The 17,236-nt window shown below is 40.7% G+C and overlaps 1 protein-coding gene across 21 annotated transcripts in view; it reads left to right on the plus strand.

Annotated features, from left to right (window-relative positions):
* The window catches only part of DMD (dystrophin), a 1,901,967-nt gene that overhangs the window by 1,572,817 nt on the left and 311,914 nt on the right, over positions 1-17,236 (plus strand). For 19 of the 21 annotated variants that reach the window (XR_008319265.1, XM_053308495.1, XM_053308494.1 and 16 more), the window contains one exon: positions 13,193-13,365. Coding sequence is in view for 20 of the 21 variants with exons in the window: in XM_053308495.1 (XP_053164470.1) it covers positions 13,193-13,365 (173 nt within the window). In the remaining variant the exon portion in view is untranslated. Of the gene's footprint in view, positions 1-12,422; positions 12,647-13,192; positions 13,366-17,236 lie in introns of those variants that run through there. The other 2 variants (XM_053308510.1, XM_053308511.1) reach the window with 2 other exon arrangements.

Consider the following 17,236-nt stretch of genomic DNA (forward strand, 5'->3'; position numbering starts at 1 on the left):
AAGAGAATGTCTTCTTCACCATGAGCCGCACCACCAGTTAAGATCATCTGGAGAGGTTCATCTGCGGTTGCCACCAAGTCATTTAGTAGCTACTTGGGAACAGGCCTTCTCCGTTGCTGCCCCTGGACTTTAAGGTGCTCCTGTTGAAATAAGAGCCTCCCCATCTCTGGCAGCTTTTTAAAAGGTTCTGAAGACACATTTATTCACCCTGGCTTTTAATTAGTTTATCGTTTTAATTTTTAATGTTGTTTTTAAATTATTTTAATGTTTAAATTATTTTATTTTTTTTAATGTTTTAATTGTAAATTGCCCAGAGATGCATGTTTTGGGTAGTATAAAAATATATTAAATAAATAAATAGCTCCTCATTCATCCCCACTAAAGTATTCTTTCCAGCAGTTGTTTAGTAGAGCCCTTCTTGCTGCTTGCTGTAACAGAAATTCTGTATTAATTGGAAGCAGTGGGATATGAGTGGAACTAATAGAGGTAGCTGTGCTCCAGAGTATCCAGCAGGACTTTGTATGGCACTGAAAACAGGCATTGAGACCTTACCTAAGTAACAGAGTAGCAAATGTGCCTAGAGCAAATTATCCTGCTGCTGTGTTGCAACTGTTTCATCTTTGGCAAAGAACTGAAATACTGGAAGTACACAAACAGTCATTGCCCCCTCTCTGGAAGGAAAAAAAATAGACTTTTTGAGAGTTAACTGGACTATCACCTTTATTAAGGTTATATCGTAGGTATGCATTTAACGTGAACTTCGCCTAGATTGGTTCTCTAAACAGTCCTGGCCATTCAGCCTTTTCAAAGGAAGGGAGGTGACAAAAAGCTTTTCTTTTATTTGTATTCAGTGACCTAAGCTGGAGGAGGACATTTTCCTGCCAGATCCTCCTGGCCACAAAGGAATATGGTTGGACCTGCCCAGCCAAGATCGCCTCAATCACTGGATAGGCAAATGAAGACTAGGCAGAGCATTGGTCATGACCAGCCATCACAAAGTGGCTCAAATGAGGTGATGCCAAAGCAAAAGCCCCCTAGCCCCTTGAAGATGTCTCAAGCTCTCACCAGTCTGCTACTTGCTTTCTGCATAGTACTTGATTCAAATCTGTTGTTAACATTAACAGGAATTGAGTAATTTAAAAGCCCATTATCATATTTAACCCATCCCTATACCCTCCCCAAAAACTTGTTTGATCCTTGTCATTAAAGTAATGAAAAACCACAATTGCCCAAGAATCAATAAGGAGATCTGTCTAAAAATTCTTACTAATCAATAGAACAATCAATGTAAATCCATAGCATGCCAGGAGGTGAGGAAAGAGCTTGTGCTCTGGTGGTGTCCAACTCTTTAGAAGAGGCAACCATGGCCAAATATCACACAATTCATTTTTTAAATCCACTGCCACAAGATGAGGTGATGGCCACAGCTTGGTTGGGTTTAAACACTGATTAGAATATTTTTTGCAGAATAGCTCTTTCAGTTGCTAATTCTAGGAATCAACAGATTTTCTTCATTTGTGCCCTTCATTTGTTCCCAGAAAAGTCTGGTTGACCATTCTGGGAAGAAGGATGTGGATAGACCTTTGGGGCTCCTTCTAGGTTTTACCAGTTGCCAGAGTGCATATTCAAATTGTAATGCACTCTGCTCCCTACATCTTACAATGTGTGGACAACAGATGATCAAACCCTATTATTTACAAAGAGATCTGAGATGGAAGAGAAATGTGTATCTTTGGGCTGTAACCAGGTGGAATATATTGTGCACTGTTTGTGGGTTTATATGTCAGTCCAAGGAGAAAATTTCTGCTGCCTTTTCTTCTGCAGTACCCAGATAAGAACTTATAGGATATTGTAGTGGACCTGCTAGATGACAATCAGCCATATATAGGAAGGTGCTGAAAGGCATCATCTCATATTGTGTGAGAGGAGGCAATGGTAAACCCCTCCTGTATTCTACCATGAAAACTACACATGGCTCTGTGGTCACTAGGAGTCGACACCGACTCGACGGGCACAATCTTTCCTTTCTTTTGTTTCCTTTAGCCGCAAAGAAACTCCAGGCTTGTTACATCAAAAGGCTTAATAGTTGATCATGTTGTTGTGTTTAAGAATTAAGATCTCTACCGGCAGTGCTGTCTTATGATTTCTACAAAAACTTGGTTTGTGTGTATGGTTGTTTTTATTGTCATTTTGATATTGTGATGGCCTATGGATGTATACAAAAAAGTCGTGGTTGAAGTTGTACAAAGATCTGACTGTATTGTGGAATGCTTTAGAGGGTAAGGCAGTTTAGTATGGTGATATGGCATAAAGGTACAAAGGTGTTAAACATTTAGAATGATTGAGACTATAGAAGTCACAACAGCTATGGAGCTATTTTCCTTCTAAAAGGCAGATTAAACTTTAGTGGTCTGCTGCTTCAGAAAACTTGTAGACATGAATATTTTTGTGTGTATGTATACAAAGCTGACCTGTGTTTGTGTAACTTGGACTGTAAATTCATGATGACTGTTATGCTTTAGTTCTAATCACTAGCATCTGAGGCAGCTCATCCAGTGCAACACTGGAATATTTGCATCAGGCATACCAACTAGTTCAAAGGTTGAATTACTTATTGTATCTTCATTCAGAGCCATGAGAGTGGGGGCTGGCCTGGAGCTGTTGTGGAAGGTAACAGTGAGTCCTGATCCTACAAATCCTGATTGTAGTAATAGAGACAAATAAAATAGAAATGGGCCAAAGGAACAGAAAATGATATGGTGCCCCTGAAAGGTGTGGGGACAGTATTTATTTATTTATTATTTATTATTATTAATTTAACATATTTTTATACCTCCCAAAATTACAGTATCACAAGTAGATTCTGCATAAGGCCACAGACTGAGGCAAAAATAGGGATGGAAAATTCAAATTGCAGGAGTGTGGAGAGTGAAAGGAAATAGTAGAGACACATATGATATTTACTTGTTTAAAGATCTCCTTACCACCATGTCAGAGCAGCTTCCAGTTAATTCTTTCATTTCTCACTCTGTTTGTCAGCAAGTTGCATTTAAGACCACAATAGCTTCTAAGATTTTCAGAAGTCATTTTTGAAAGGCTCTCCTTTTAGCTTTCGCTTGTCAACATTTGCCTCTTTGGCTGGTAATGTCTCTCATCCTCTGTTATCTTTTAAAATCGTGTTTGAAACCTGAAAATGTTTTAACAGTATTCATAGGCTTATCCCTCCAGGAGAGAGATACAATTTTATCTATCATTTCTCATCAAAACATTAACATGAAACTCAGCAATGTAATCATACCAGGCTGGAATTGGGGTCATGGCATAGGCTGGTTGAAAAAGAGGCTTGATGACATGATGATATATAGCCATTTCACAACAATGCTTTTAACACATAATATCTGCCCCTTAATTACATTTAAAATGTCATTTGAAAAGATTTTATCATTATAGAAATTGCTTTGTAAATGCTCTTGTGCATTTACCCAAAATATTCTGTCGATGGACTTGGAGAAGAGACAAAGAAACAAAAATCTAGAGCGTTCTCAATGATAAAGTGTTTTCTTGGTTTTCTGATTCGTTCAGTACAAATACTCAGGTGATGGTAGCACAGTTTCTTTAGTTCTTTGGGTATTATTGTGAGGCATTCTTGCCCTACTCAGGGCACTGTTGCTGCAGTTTGTAACTCTGAATACCTTCTTCCTAACCCTCTCCAGGCCGACAAATAATATTTTATATTGACACTTTACATGTTGTATCCATTGCCCTAAAAATATGCTTTCTACTGACATGGATGAACTTGCAATATATTTTGAATTCTTATATTGGTTAAGATTTGCTGTTTATGTACAGCATATGTATACGTATCATGTATTAGCATGATACCACAAAAACTGTTAAAAGTAGAATGAAAACCGTTTTTCAGTCAAGTGATATGACTAGTCTACAACATCTCATTCTCCTGAGAAAATGAGGCGTCTTGCACTTACAGAGTTTGCTAAAAGAAGGAACAATAGAATATCAGATAAAGCAACTCCAGAATGACAGGCTTGTACAGTCTGCATGCCATGTCGTGGGCTAGGACTTAGATTACTTTCTTTTACTGAGTTTGTATAGTCTTTGAGAATATCAAGAAAAGTGTTGATAAGCACTCTGAAATTGTTTTATAGATGTCCTAGTGAAACTTTTGCTTCGTTTTAAAAAATAATTATGTTCCATTATTATTTTAAAGCAAGTTCTTTGAGAACTGAAGCCACTGCCATTCAGTTATCAGTTTAGTGCCTGGATTTATGCCCTTTGATTTTGGAATGGAACAAATGCAAAGGTATGATGACTCAAAATGATAAAGAGATATTGGCTTTGGATACAGAAAAGCTTTTGACAAGCTAAAACCTAATTACTTACAACACCTACTGGACAATCTTGAATGTGGACCAAAATTTTTAAACATAATGAATTCTTTATACAATACCCTGACAGCTAAGGTATTGGCTAATGGTCTATATTCAGAAGACTTCAAAATTCAGAGGGGGACTAGACAAGGATGCCCATTATTCCCACTTCTATCTGCCCTTTCCATCAAACCTCTGACAAATGCAATAAAATCATCAGTAAAAATTAAAGGACTTAACATCAAGTACACAGAGCGTAAGATTAGTCTCTATGCAGAAGACATCACTCTATAGCTGACCAATTCATACCAAGCAATCTTGAGTATAAAGAATGAAGACTTCAAGAAGGCATCAGGTTTTAGCATCAATATCAGTGAATCCATAATTGCGAATTATAATACGTCAATGGAAGAAAATCTGCAGCTACAGCAGGAGACACAACTCAAATGGGCAAAAGAAAAGTGGAAGTCATTAGGAATTTGGATACCTACTAAAGATACTTCACTCATAGAGATTAACCATGTACCACTTTTTCAAAAGATTGAACAAGATCTCCGTAACCGGAATTGTCTAAAGTTATCATGGCTACAACGAATTCATCTAATAAAAATGATAATCTTACCAAAAATCATCTTTTTATTTCAGAAGATTTCATATCCTAACTCTAAAGCCCAGGTTTCACAGTGGAAGCAGACAGTGGACAAGTTTATCTGGAGTTATTAAAAAACCAAAAATACAAAGAGCAGTACTAAAACAATGAACAAATAATCAAGGGCTAAAATATCCAGATTTACAACTATACTCTGAATCCACAATACTTTTGTGCTTATCTAAACTTATATTGTCTCATGACGAGTGAACATGAGCGAATCCGGAGAATCAGTTTTGCTATTCAAAATACAATTTTGAAGAAATTTTATGGCAAACTTGGAGAAGCAGACCATCAACGTGCAAAGACAATCCATACTTATTAAACACCATTCTAATTTGGAACAAATGGCATCATATATTAGCTCCACCCCCATCACCTATAACCTCGATTCATGGTCAACCTTTTTTTTTTTTTAACCTGGAGTGGAATTTAAATGACTTCAGTACTGGAGAAAACATGGACTTACAAAATTATATAATTTCTATCACAAATGATGGTCTTGCCCATTTATATACAAATTTTGAATATAATTTTGGCTACAAGTACATAAACATATTAAAGCAATATTAAACATAATGAAGCAATATTAAACCTAGACTTGTAGTTAAGACCAATGAATTCTTTATTGGACTTACTGCTACAGTCTCAGTTCACCACTTCAAAGAACTCTTTAGCCTTCTAACTTTATCAGCAAAATTTGTCATCACCTCACAATAGAAGAAAAAGGGCACATTTCGATTAGAGCATGGTTCAACAGAATATGATCTACAATGGTTATAGATAAAATTTCTTTGTGACTCGAAAATGATACCGATCAAATCCTAAGTGCATTATACTATGCCAGGTGGGAATCCTTCTGGAAATATATAGAAGAGGGTAAGGACCCCATGTATGACCCTAATGCTCTAAACTACATTTACTCTTGGTGAAAGTGAATGTTCATTTGCAGCAGCCAGCTGATTCTATTCTTTATGTTCAAAACTAGTTATTTAATTGAACAATGTTGGGAATTGATGTTATGACTATGTGTCATTTTTTCCATAATATGATACCTACCTGTCATTGTATCTTGAAGGGAAAAATTATAATAAAGCTTTAATTAAAAAAAAAAAAAAGATTAAGAGAAAAGTGGCCTAAACATTTAATATGAATAAACACAATAAGTAAATATAAAATGAAAATTAGAGAGCTAACTGATTTTTTCTGCATGGCTTTGTGTAGACTACAGCCTCATATCATGCATGAAGTAGATAGAGAACAACATAAACATCAAGCTGTAGGAAAGGATCTGGTGCCAAGATGAAAACGAGATGCAACAGTAAAGATACATTTGCATGATACACCCTGTTGAAGATGTGTATGCAAACTGGATCATGCATTCTGTTTTGAGCTCAAAATAAAATGCAGATCACTGAAATATTTCATCAGAACAATGGCTGACCCTGGCTATTTCAATGGAACAAACACAAACCGTTTTGAGTGTTTCAGCCATAGAGAACAATGGGGAAACTTAAAAACCCCCATTGTTCCCCATGGGTAGCTCAAAGTAGGATGTGAGGAAGGGCATGATGGGTGCTACCCAACACTCCCCCAATAGGCAAGCAGGTAATTTTAAACAAATGCTTAACCTTTCCCCAACCCCGCCCCCAAACAGGATCCAATTCGGGTTTAAGGGAGAGGTTAAAATTTTGTTTTACTGCTTGCCCATTTCTTTTGTGGGTTGGGTGATACATAGCACCTATCATGCCCTAGCACACAAGCCACTTTGGGGTCTACCCAAAGAGTGAACAATGGGGTGTTTTGAGTTTCCTCATAGATCCCTATGGCCGGAACAAGCTGCACTTGTTGTTAGCCACCCAGAGATGTAAGTTTGGGAGGGGTATAAATTTGATAAATAAATAAGTCACATATGTGTACACATAAGTTCTGCAGTGCAATTAGCAATGCATTTTGTGGCCCTGCCTTGAAACACACTTCAGAAGCATACAGTAAATGGGAATCTGTCCTTCCCAACACAGAACACAAATTTCAAACATAGTCCAAAAATGTCCAAAAAGGAATCACAGATCCAGAATCCACTGACAGCTAGAGGTGTGCACGGAACGGGCTAGCCTGGTTTGGTTAGAGTCAGAACCGGACTTGAACCAGACCCGGCCAGTTCGGTCTGGCACTGCTTTGAACCCTCCCCCCCCCCGATTTGGTTCAGTCTGGGAGGTTCACAGACCTTGTTTCTTTAAAAAAACAAAACCTTACCTCCTTCAGGGGAGTTGTTGGAGGCGGGGGGGTCCGCGGAGGTTCCCCCTTCCCCTGACGGCCTCCCTTGCAGCTCAAACTGGCCCATTTAGCTGGCTCTTCAACCCATTCAGTCGTGCCCCCTCTGGCACAGTGGCCATTTTGGAGGCCACCGTGCCTGCAGTTGGCCTCTGTGTGACCCAAGCCATGCAGAGGCCAATTGCGCAGGAGCAGCGCCAGAGGGAGAAGGCCCGAATGGGCCGAAGAGCTGGCCAAATGGGCTGGTTTGAGCTGCAAGGGAGGCCGGCAGTGGGAGGGGGAACCTCCACGGACACACACACCCCGCCACCTCCCACAACTCCAAAGGGGGTAATGTAAAGAAATATTTATTTATTTATTTTAAAAAATCAGATCTGTGAAACCCTGAACAGTCAGGGGTGTTCGGTCCAAACGGGATGGTTCGGTTCAACACCAAACCTTCAAACTATACGGGTTCAATGTTGAACGCGTTGAACATCGAACCTGTTCACACATCCCTGCTGCCAGCCACAGTGCCTGCACTGCAGTAACATCAAATGGCACAAGTTGTTCTCTCACACACAGTTATGACTCCTTACTTCCTAGCATTGCAACAGCTGCTACAGCAGCGCGCTTAACAGCAAGCATAGGCATAAGTTCAACTAGAGCAAATTTAGCCACATGTTGACTGACTACACCTTGCAATGCAGATTGCAGAGCAGAGCAGTAACTGAAGCACAAGTTAGTCTCAAGGCCAGACATGGTGCTCATCATAGCAACCACCAAGAAATATTACAGAGACAGAGAGCTGCCACTGTCAATTTTTCGCCACAACACTGTCTCACAAATGAAACCACATGAAAGAACACCATGAAATGTTAACGCACCATTGAAACATTTTGGGTGCAGCTAAGTAATCTAGGTGATAGCACAATTCAGAATGAATGTGATTCCACAGCCAAGATTCAAGGCCAGCTCTTTCATAAGTTGAAGTGCAGTCATCACTATGCATTTAATATTATTTGAGGCATTTGAAAAAGCTTTCTTTCTCCTCAGTCAATATTGATCTTTTCATTCAATAAAATGTGATTGTCTTTTATGTAGTAGTTAATAGTACATTATTGTTACTAGTTCAAATGCCTTTATGGTACATTTTCCCTGTTATTTTTATTTTTATTGGCATGTCATAGCTTCAGTTAATGCCATTTTAGTTACATCAGTAGTTCATAATCTACAAAGAGATATGGTTGTTTAATTTTATTCTTTTATTACCCCCTTTGAAACAAGAAATGCAAAGTTGTGGACTGAATGTTATGTATCAAAAAGGGTTTTTTTAAAAAATGTTACCTAGTTAATATTCTCACACATATTAAATATTTTTATCTATCAGAATTTATGTATGTATAGGGCTAGAGAGCCAATGTATAGGGCATTATGTATAGGGCTGGAGAGCCAATGTATAGGGCATTATGTATAGGGCTGGAGAGCCAATTATATAATGTTTTGTTTAAATTTGCATGATATAAAACATGTGGACCCTCAGGAATATGTCTGCCTGAGCCAGGCAGATGCAACCAGGAAGAGGAGGGAGAAAACAAGCCTAGGGTGAGTCGCTTGCTTCATCCTCTTGCTTCATTCATGATCATGACTGCCTAGCTTAGGTAAGCAGTGGACCAGGAGGTGAAAGAAGCAAGCAAGGTGAGGGTGGTTTGCTCCTTCCTTTTCTGGTCTATTCTGTCCAGCCATTGCCTGGTTCATGCTTACATTCCCAGGTTTAAATTCCCATTTCCCTGCCTGGAAAGCAGGCATCTGAAAATTGTTAAGGCTATTGCACATCACACGTTCATCACAGGTTGCTTGGCCATGTCCCTGACACTTTGTACAACATGCTTTCTATACATTCAGAGACATGCTCCTTTTTTTCATCAGTGAAATGTGGGAGAGTTTGTAATTTGTAGGGTATGTAATTTGTTGACCGGTACATAATATGTAATCTTCCAACACTGTCATTTCATTTTCACCCCTTACTGGTTAAATATACATGAGCACAAGTCATTGATTAAAACCTCATGTAAAAAGTATTCCTAATGTGATCACCTGATCACATTAGAATTTCTTTTTGCCATTTGATCTAATCAATGCACATATGCAATTTCTTCAGGGTTCCTTCTTGCCCTGACTTTGAATCAGTGTACCTATCTTCTCATGTGCATCATTGAGCAGTAAGAGGGAGAAAGACCTGAATTAAAAAGTGGCAAACTGTATATGTGCCAATTCCAACATTTTAGAAATTTAGAATTTCAGAAATGTTCCCAATTAAACAAAAAAACAGGCACAATGAACTGTGGGGTAGATCCAGACCTAACAACAAGAACAAAAAGGAATGGTGGACATTAGCTGATCTCTATGGCTAAAATGAGGGGAAACTACACCTTATGGGCATGCTTAGCTGTACTTGTATTGCATGTGGTTTGTTTTTGAAATTGGGATGATGGCAGTGGTCTGAAAATCAAATAATAAATTACCAAATACATTTTTATTAGCAGTTGTTCCACTTCATTATCCTTCCACATGAGTTACTAGTAACTGGACAAAGAGTCACCTTTTAAAACGGTGACTCTCGTATATTTAACAGGGGAAGAACAACTGTTGCTATTCTCTGGTGACTTTTACTGGTGTATTTCTTTTCTTTTCTTCTTTTCTTTTCTTTTCTTTTTTGTGAGCCCCTTTGGGACAGTGAACCATTTTCTCATTTTTTTTTAATTTCATTTTTATTCCTTCTGTTATGCAAAGGTTGACTTCATGAACTTCTTTTAAATTGTGATCCTAAAATTTCATTTTGTGAACTTTTCATTGAAAAGCTGTATATACAGATATTTATATTAATCTATATACTTATTTTTCTAAGATGGGCCATGTGTGGGAACGTGGCAGAAAGGAAGTGATTGGCTGATAGAGGGGAGGAGGCAATTGGCTGACAAAGTTCGCAAGCAGAAGCACCTTATTGGGCAGTGGGGATTCCATATGCAGATAGGGAGAAGAAACCTGTGAGAGCAGAAGCACCGTGGTGATTGGGCAGTGGGGAATCCATATGCAGATAGGAAGGTGGAGTCTGTGGCACCATGGTGATTGGGCAGTGGGGATTCCATATGCAGATAAGTAGGAGGAGCCTGTGATGGTTAAGGTCAGTTGGAATGCAACAGCTACTGGTCATTCTTGATTGTAGAGGAGAGGAATTTCTCTCTATATATAAAAGGATAGTGGGCAGGGATCTTCAAAAAGATGGATCATGAGGGAGGAAAGATTCCCTTCAGGAAAAGGAGGCTAGCATTGTGTGAATTAGATGAGGAAACAAGATCTGTTAACTCAGGGAGGGAGGGAGAGAGATAGAGAGAGAGAGACAGAGAGAGAGAACATGAAGGGTGGGGGAAGAAAGAGTGGGAAAGATCGAGTGGAGGAGAAAGAAAGAGAGAAAAAGAAGGGAAGGGGAAGAGAGACAGAAGGAAGGGTGAGGGATGGGGCCCAAGCCTGTCAGTAACCTGAGGAGAATGAGTGACCATGGCAGCTCCTATTGACAGCAAGGAAGGGCCCAGTCAACCACTGCTGTTGTTTGGGGCTACCGAGGCCATTGGCGGAGGGAGGCAGGCAGGCAAGGGACTGGCCCGGGCCTGTCAGCAGCCTGAGGGGAACAAGTGGCCATGTTGGTGGCAGCAGCGAGGAGCGGCCTGGTCAACTACTGCTGCTGCTCCTGTGGGGAGGAGCAGGAGTGGGACTTGGATGAGGAGGTGTCTGGGAATAGGGGGCTGCAGCTTGGCCAACAGGCAGCAGCAATGCTACAGCCACAAACAAGAGGGGTGAGAGGGATGGAGTAAAGGGATGGAGGAGGAAGAGGAGCAGGAGTTCAACTCAGGTGAGGGTGGGGAGATATCTGGGGGGGCTGTGGTAGGGGCTGAGGGGAGCAATCAAGCACTAGCGTGCAGATGCTCTTAGAGCACATGAGAGTTCAAGCATTGAAGCAGAGAGAAATAATGGTGGCAGCCAGGAGGCGGAGGGCCAGCGGGTGAAGCTCCTCTGGCCGGAAGAGTTGGGCTGATGGTGGGTGAAGCCCAACTAGCCGGGAGGAGGAGGTGGGTGGCGGCAGCGAGATATAATGGCGGCAGCAAGGATGTGGGCAGCCGGCAGGCAAAGCCCCTCTGGCCGGGAGGAGGAGGCAGCGGTGGCAGGATGGCCTGGACCTGGCTTGTCCACTGGAGTGAAACGGCAGCGGCAGGCCCTGGCCTGGCTGCATGGAGGAAGCAGCAGTGGGCCAGCCTAGCTTGGCCGGCAGCAGGATGGTCTGGCCTGGTGGGACAGCCAGAAAGCCGGGCATGGCGGCATGGGGGAGGGGATGGCTGGGCCCAACTAGAGGGCCTGAACTTTTCATTGAAAAGCTGTGTGTGTGTGTGTGTGTGTGTGTGTGTGTGTGTGTGTGTGTGTGTATACGCAATATCATGTATTTGGGTCTGATCCAGCGGGGCTGTTCTTACGTTCTTAAAAGAAACAGCAAAAGAAAACTAAAAGTTATTTGCCTGTGTTCTCTTGCAAGTGTCACCCCAGGTATAATTTTCACTGAAAGTGACACAAGGTACACCCTCCGATAGCCTTAGTCACTGTGGCAAGGAAGCCGCTTTAAACCCCCATTGTATCATGTAGCATTGTTAGTCAAGGATTGCTCATTGCCAAGTCAGCAGTTTCAGCCCCCAGCCCTTCCCCTCTAACTGTGAAATGAATCATTTTATTATTTGTACATAAGATCATCTTAAGAAGCAGAAGCATTGACCCCCCAGAATAAATCTGTAAGTTCATGGAGCTAAAACATTTTTTAAAAATCACAACGAGTGGGGCAGATAATACACAAAGAGACCATTCAGACTGTAGGCAGATAGGAATGCTAGTGCCCGGCAGTTAGCTCTCCAAAGAATGTTCCTTTGGCAGTGACTGCCTTGCTGAAAATGAAGGGAAAACATGAATATTTAAAAAGTTTTTGGCCTGAATTTCCAAAGTGATAAGAGAAGTTGGCTGTTCAACATAAGCTGCCAGTTGTGTATTCTGGGTCCTGCTTGCTGTTCTCCATTCCTCCTACAGCCATGGCCATGACTGATGTTTTGACATAGTACAAAGTGGCTGTTTATTACGATTGACTGTTGAGGCCTGTGCTCTGAAATACATTCTGTCAATGGAATGTAACTGAACTTGGCATTTTAAAGCTCTGCTGTTGCAGTAGCTTAGTTTTCCTGGGATTTCTATGCAGCAAGACCTGTGCTGAAGCCTCTAATTCAAGTTGAAAATGTTACACAGGAAGACATACCATGTAAAGGTCAGATTTGGCTGGGATCCTGAGGGGTTTTTAATTCTCATTGGCAAAATTACACAGGTGAATCTTGAACATTTGGCACATGTCAGAGCCTGATAATGATTTTTAATAGTTTTGTTTGTTTTAAAATGTATGTTCTCTCGCTGTAAGACAATGCTGTGCTCATGGAAAATGTATTATCATGAGTGACATTGGCACTCCATAATGCACAACAGTTCATTTTTTGTTAGGAAGGGTTAAAGCCGGGTGAGAGGAGGTACCACAATATCTTTAAAAACCTTTTCAGTGTTGATTTATTAATATAGTTGGGTTCTGTATGAATGAACACTTGCAGTCATTCTAAAATTTTCAGTAATAGTAAACAAGTGTTATTCCAATTTGTCTTTTCTAAACAGAAGAATCTCTGATTGAATCATAATTAAACTTATTAAATTTCAGGGAGGAGCTTTTAAAGTATCATCTCTCTCTATATATTTTAATTTCTAGGTACTTCTTTCTGGCATATTTCTCTGATAGAGTTTCATGTATTTATCCTGTGATCCCTCATAGGAACTTCAGAAAGAAATTGAATCTCATACTGACATCTTTCACAGCCTGGATGAAAATGGACAGAAAATCTTGAGATCCCTGGAAGGTTCTGATGATGCAGCCTTGTTGCAGAGACGTCTGGATAACATGAACTTCAGATGGAGTGAACTTAGGAAAAAATCTCTAAACATTAGGTATGGCTCAAATAGAGAGGAGTGTGGAGAACTTGAATTAATTTTGGGGGAAATTGTCCTCTCTCATAGCATAAGCCTTTTATTTTGTTCAAATTGTGCTAAAATGACTGGGTTTGCAGTAATTTAAACATATTCCAATGTTCATAAGAATGATTGATTTTCTTTGTATGGAGGGGATCATAGGATGCAAGCAAGTTGATGAGTTTCTGTAGTCACAATAAGAATGTAGAAAAAGAGATTAAGCATGCTTAATCAGCAACCACACTTTCTCTGAAATGTATGCTTTTATTTCTGCTGGCAGATACGGCTCTTCACACAGTCACAAGCAAATATGATATGCAGCACCATCCTATCTACATTTACTCAGAAATAAGTCTCACTGAATTCAGTGGAACTTATTCCCAAATCTGTTTGGATCATGATTATATTGTCTGAGGTTTGCAGCCTTAGATTATATAGGCTGCCTTCGCACACAATGCCAAACCGGAGGCAAATTCACCTCCAATTATGCCTCTCTGTCATCCATATTATTGGAACCGTGGTTCTCGGAACCAATCACGGTTCCGATATTGGCTCCAAACCTTGGAATGAACTCTTGGTCTGAAGTGAGTTTCACTCACCCAACCAAGGGTCCATTTCCACCTCTGTGTTGTCTGGATTTGGAATTAACTCCCAACTGGAGTTAAGGGAGAAAGCTCCACCCCCGGACTGCAGTGGTATTGGCTGGCATGGGCTGCCCTTCCAGGGTCAGAGGAAGCCTGTGCAGCCAATCCCACCCTTGTTGCTGGCTCCCAGACTGGGATTTTTATCATCTGCGAGTGTGCGGGGGACAGGAGAGCGAGGCAAATTGTGGATCCTTTGGACCTACAATTTGCCGTTATGTGCAAAGACAGCCTCTGTCATATCCAAAGCTGTTATCAGAAGAGTTTAGTTTTGGATTAGTAAAGTCACAACATGTTTTGCTCCGCCCTTCGCCTGAATTTTTATATGCTGAAGTTTCCATTCCTAAAGAGGAATGGTTAAAGAGGTACAGTTTTTATGTTTGTATATTTTAAATCAGATTTGTTGTCATATTCTTAGCTTAATACTTTTAACTGTCATTTTTACTATATGTTTTTAAACTTTCATAAACTGCCTTGGAATTGTTTTAATGAAAGGCGGTATATAAATTTAACAATAAAATAAATAAAATAAAATATAAATAAAGAGGCACGCCACTGTTTAGTGTGAAAAGCAACTCATCTCTTTGGAAGAAGGGCTGCTTTAGGGAACTTCAGCGTAAGCTCTATTTGCTCAAATGGTTCCTTTGCTTCTATATACATATCTTGATCATGTCTAATGTAAGCATTTTGAATTTATTTGTGAAGCTGTTTCTGAACAGAATTTTGAGTGCCTTCTCTTGTCACTTTGTAATCTTACAGACGTTGTATTTATACAGACAGAATATAGCAACATGACATCCAAGTCCTATGTCAGGTTACTGTTGCAGACCAGGCCTGATTTATACACCAAATATGCTCATTAGCTAGTATACAAAATTAGGTCTGGCCCACAATGTCATCAAGTTCTTTATATGGTGACCCATGTGTGATCTGGGCGCAAGAGGGAAGGAGATCAAACCACTCCTGAAAGGGTTCAATGGGCTTTATTGAACATAAAAGGCTTAACAACAACCTAGCAAAGCAGAATTGCTAACAGTATTAAAACAGAACATCTAGCCAGTACCAATATTTTCCACCCAGTGTGCCTCATTAGCTTATGTGCGTGCAATTAAATCTTCCTAGGTCTAATACCTTTCAAATATAGGCAGAAAAGAAAAGGGGGGGGAAGGCTGCGGGCTGATAAGGTTTTGGGGGAGATCAGAGATTAGTAGAAGGGGAAAAGGGGGGGATGGAGAAGGGAGCAATAAAAGAGGAAGGGATACGGGGTTCCGAGCAGCATATTACCAGGATTAGAGGCTGGAGAGAGACGAATCACTTCAGCTGAATCAGTGAGGCGCTGGCGGAGACAGGAGTTGTGCAATTGTTTCAGATCATAGCTGAGAGCTCCATGGCTGGGGAGCCTTGACTTCTCACTGCACAGTGAGAGTCATAGCCTCTGAGCACGGGCAGAGTTCCTGCTTAGCCCCTGCGGCTGTGCAGCAAACTCTGGGAAAGCATGTGAGCAGATCTTGTTGTAGGCACAAGAATGCTAGCGTGTGAGCAGAATGCCTGTAGGCACAGAACTGCTCCACTCTCTGTCTCAAAAGCCTCATTCTTATAGTCATTTTCTCTTTGATCCTTGAATAGGATCTATTCAAAAATCTCCTCTTTTCCTGTATGTCCAAACAGGTGATAACTTCCTGCCACCTTCTGAACAAAATCTTAATTATTCAGGATATCAGCTAGTCCAGAGATATCTTTGGATTTCATCTCTATAAACTGCGTGCACTCAGGAAGGGAGGGGTGGGGAGCATTACCCACAGCAAATCTGCATATTTGCATCCTTGCCAGTCGAAAAGGTGTTAAGAAGTCAAGAATTAGTAAAGGGGATTCAGGATATTCTGTGTGAGACAGCAATTACATATGTACCTTTATCCAGTGTTTTTCTTGTAATTGAAAACAAGATAATATTTAGAGGAACATACATGTGTGTGAGACTTGTAGCATTAGTGAGGTGAGAATTAAAGTCTACAAGCATTATCTCTGTATCCATTTGGCTATGTTAAACTTCCATGGAGACAATACAGTTAATTACTGACAAGGATTTAACACTGACTTCTTGTAGCAAGAAAGGAGGGGAATCAGCCCCCTGGCCCCTTTCACAGACACTTGGTAGCCAGTTGTATTAGCATATCGATTGCAGCATTCAGCATTCAGACCTGGCTCCATTGTTCCCTTGCATATCCCATTTTAACAACACAATGCCAGGTTGCTTCCTGCTCCTCACAGAGCAAGGAAAAGTATGTCAGAGTTCAGATATTATTTCATTTCTTGATATAACATGGAGTCACCCAGGCCCATATATTTCACCATACTTCTGAGTTGGTACCTCTGGTTATGATGGGTTATGACCGTCCACAACATTACCTGTTAATATTTGGCATTGGTTTTAAGTGAACTACTCTCAAATCAGTGTGCATAGACTGAAGACGTAGTGAGTAGTCTCTCTGATGGGAGGTGTGGGGTCAGGTTTGAAACTTAAATCTAGATATAAGAGTTGATATCTTATATCTAGATTTAAGAGTTGATATTTAAGAGTTGATATCTTATATCTAGATTTATATCTAGACTCCATACAAATTGGAGTCTTTTGAGAAAAGAAATTCCCTCCACAGAAGCATTTAGACTCCACAGTTATCACAGTGTCAGATGCAGAGGTATCCAGCAACTCCTCTTGAGTGGTTAGACTGGATCAATTTCAGTTTGTGACTCCTGAGGATGTGGACAAGCTGCTCGGAACGGTATGTTCTACCACCTGTCTGCTTGATCCTTGCCCGACGTGGCTTATACTATCTGGCAAGGGGGTTGTTGTGGAGAGCCTGGTGGCAATTATAAATGCCTCTCTGAGGGAGGGCAGGATGCCTCCTTGTTTAAAGGAGGCAATTATTATTCTTAAGAAGCCTGCCTTGGACCCCTCAGAGTTTAATAGCTACAGGCCTATCTCCAACCTCCCATGGTTGGGCAAGGTGATTGAGAGGGTGGTGGCCTCCCAGCTCCAGGCAGTCTTGGAGGAAACTGATTATCTAGACCCATTTCAAACTGGTTTTCGGGCAGGCTATGGGGTGGAGACTGCCTTGGTCGGCCTGATGGATGATCTCCAATTGGGAATGGACAGAGGAAGTGTGACTCTGTTGGTCCTTTTGGATCTCTCGGCGGCTTTCGATACTATC

This window comes from Hemicordylus capensis, chromosome 3, assembly GCF_027244095.1.
Source record: "Hemicordylus capensis ecotype Gifberg chromosome 3, rHemCap1.1.pri, whole genome shotgun sequence".
NCBI lineage: Eukaryota > Metazoa > Chordata > Lepidosauria > Squamata > Cordylidae > Hemicordylus > Hemicordylus capensis.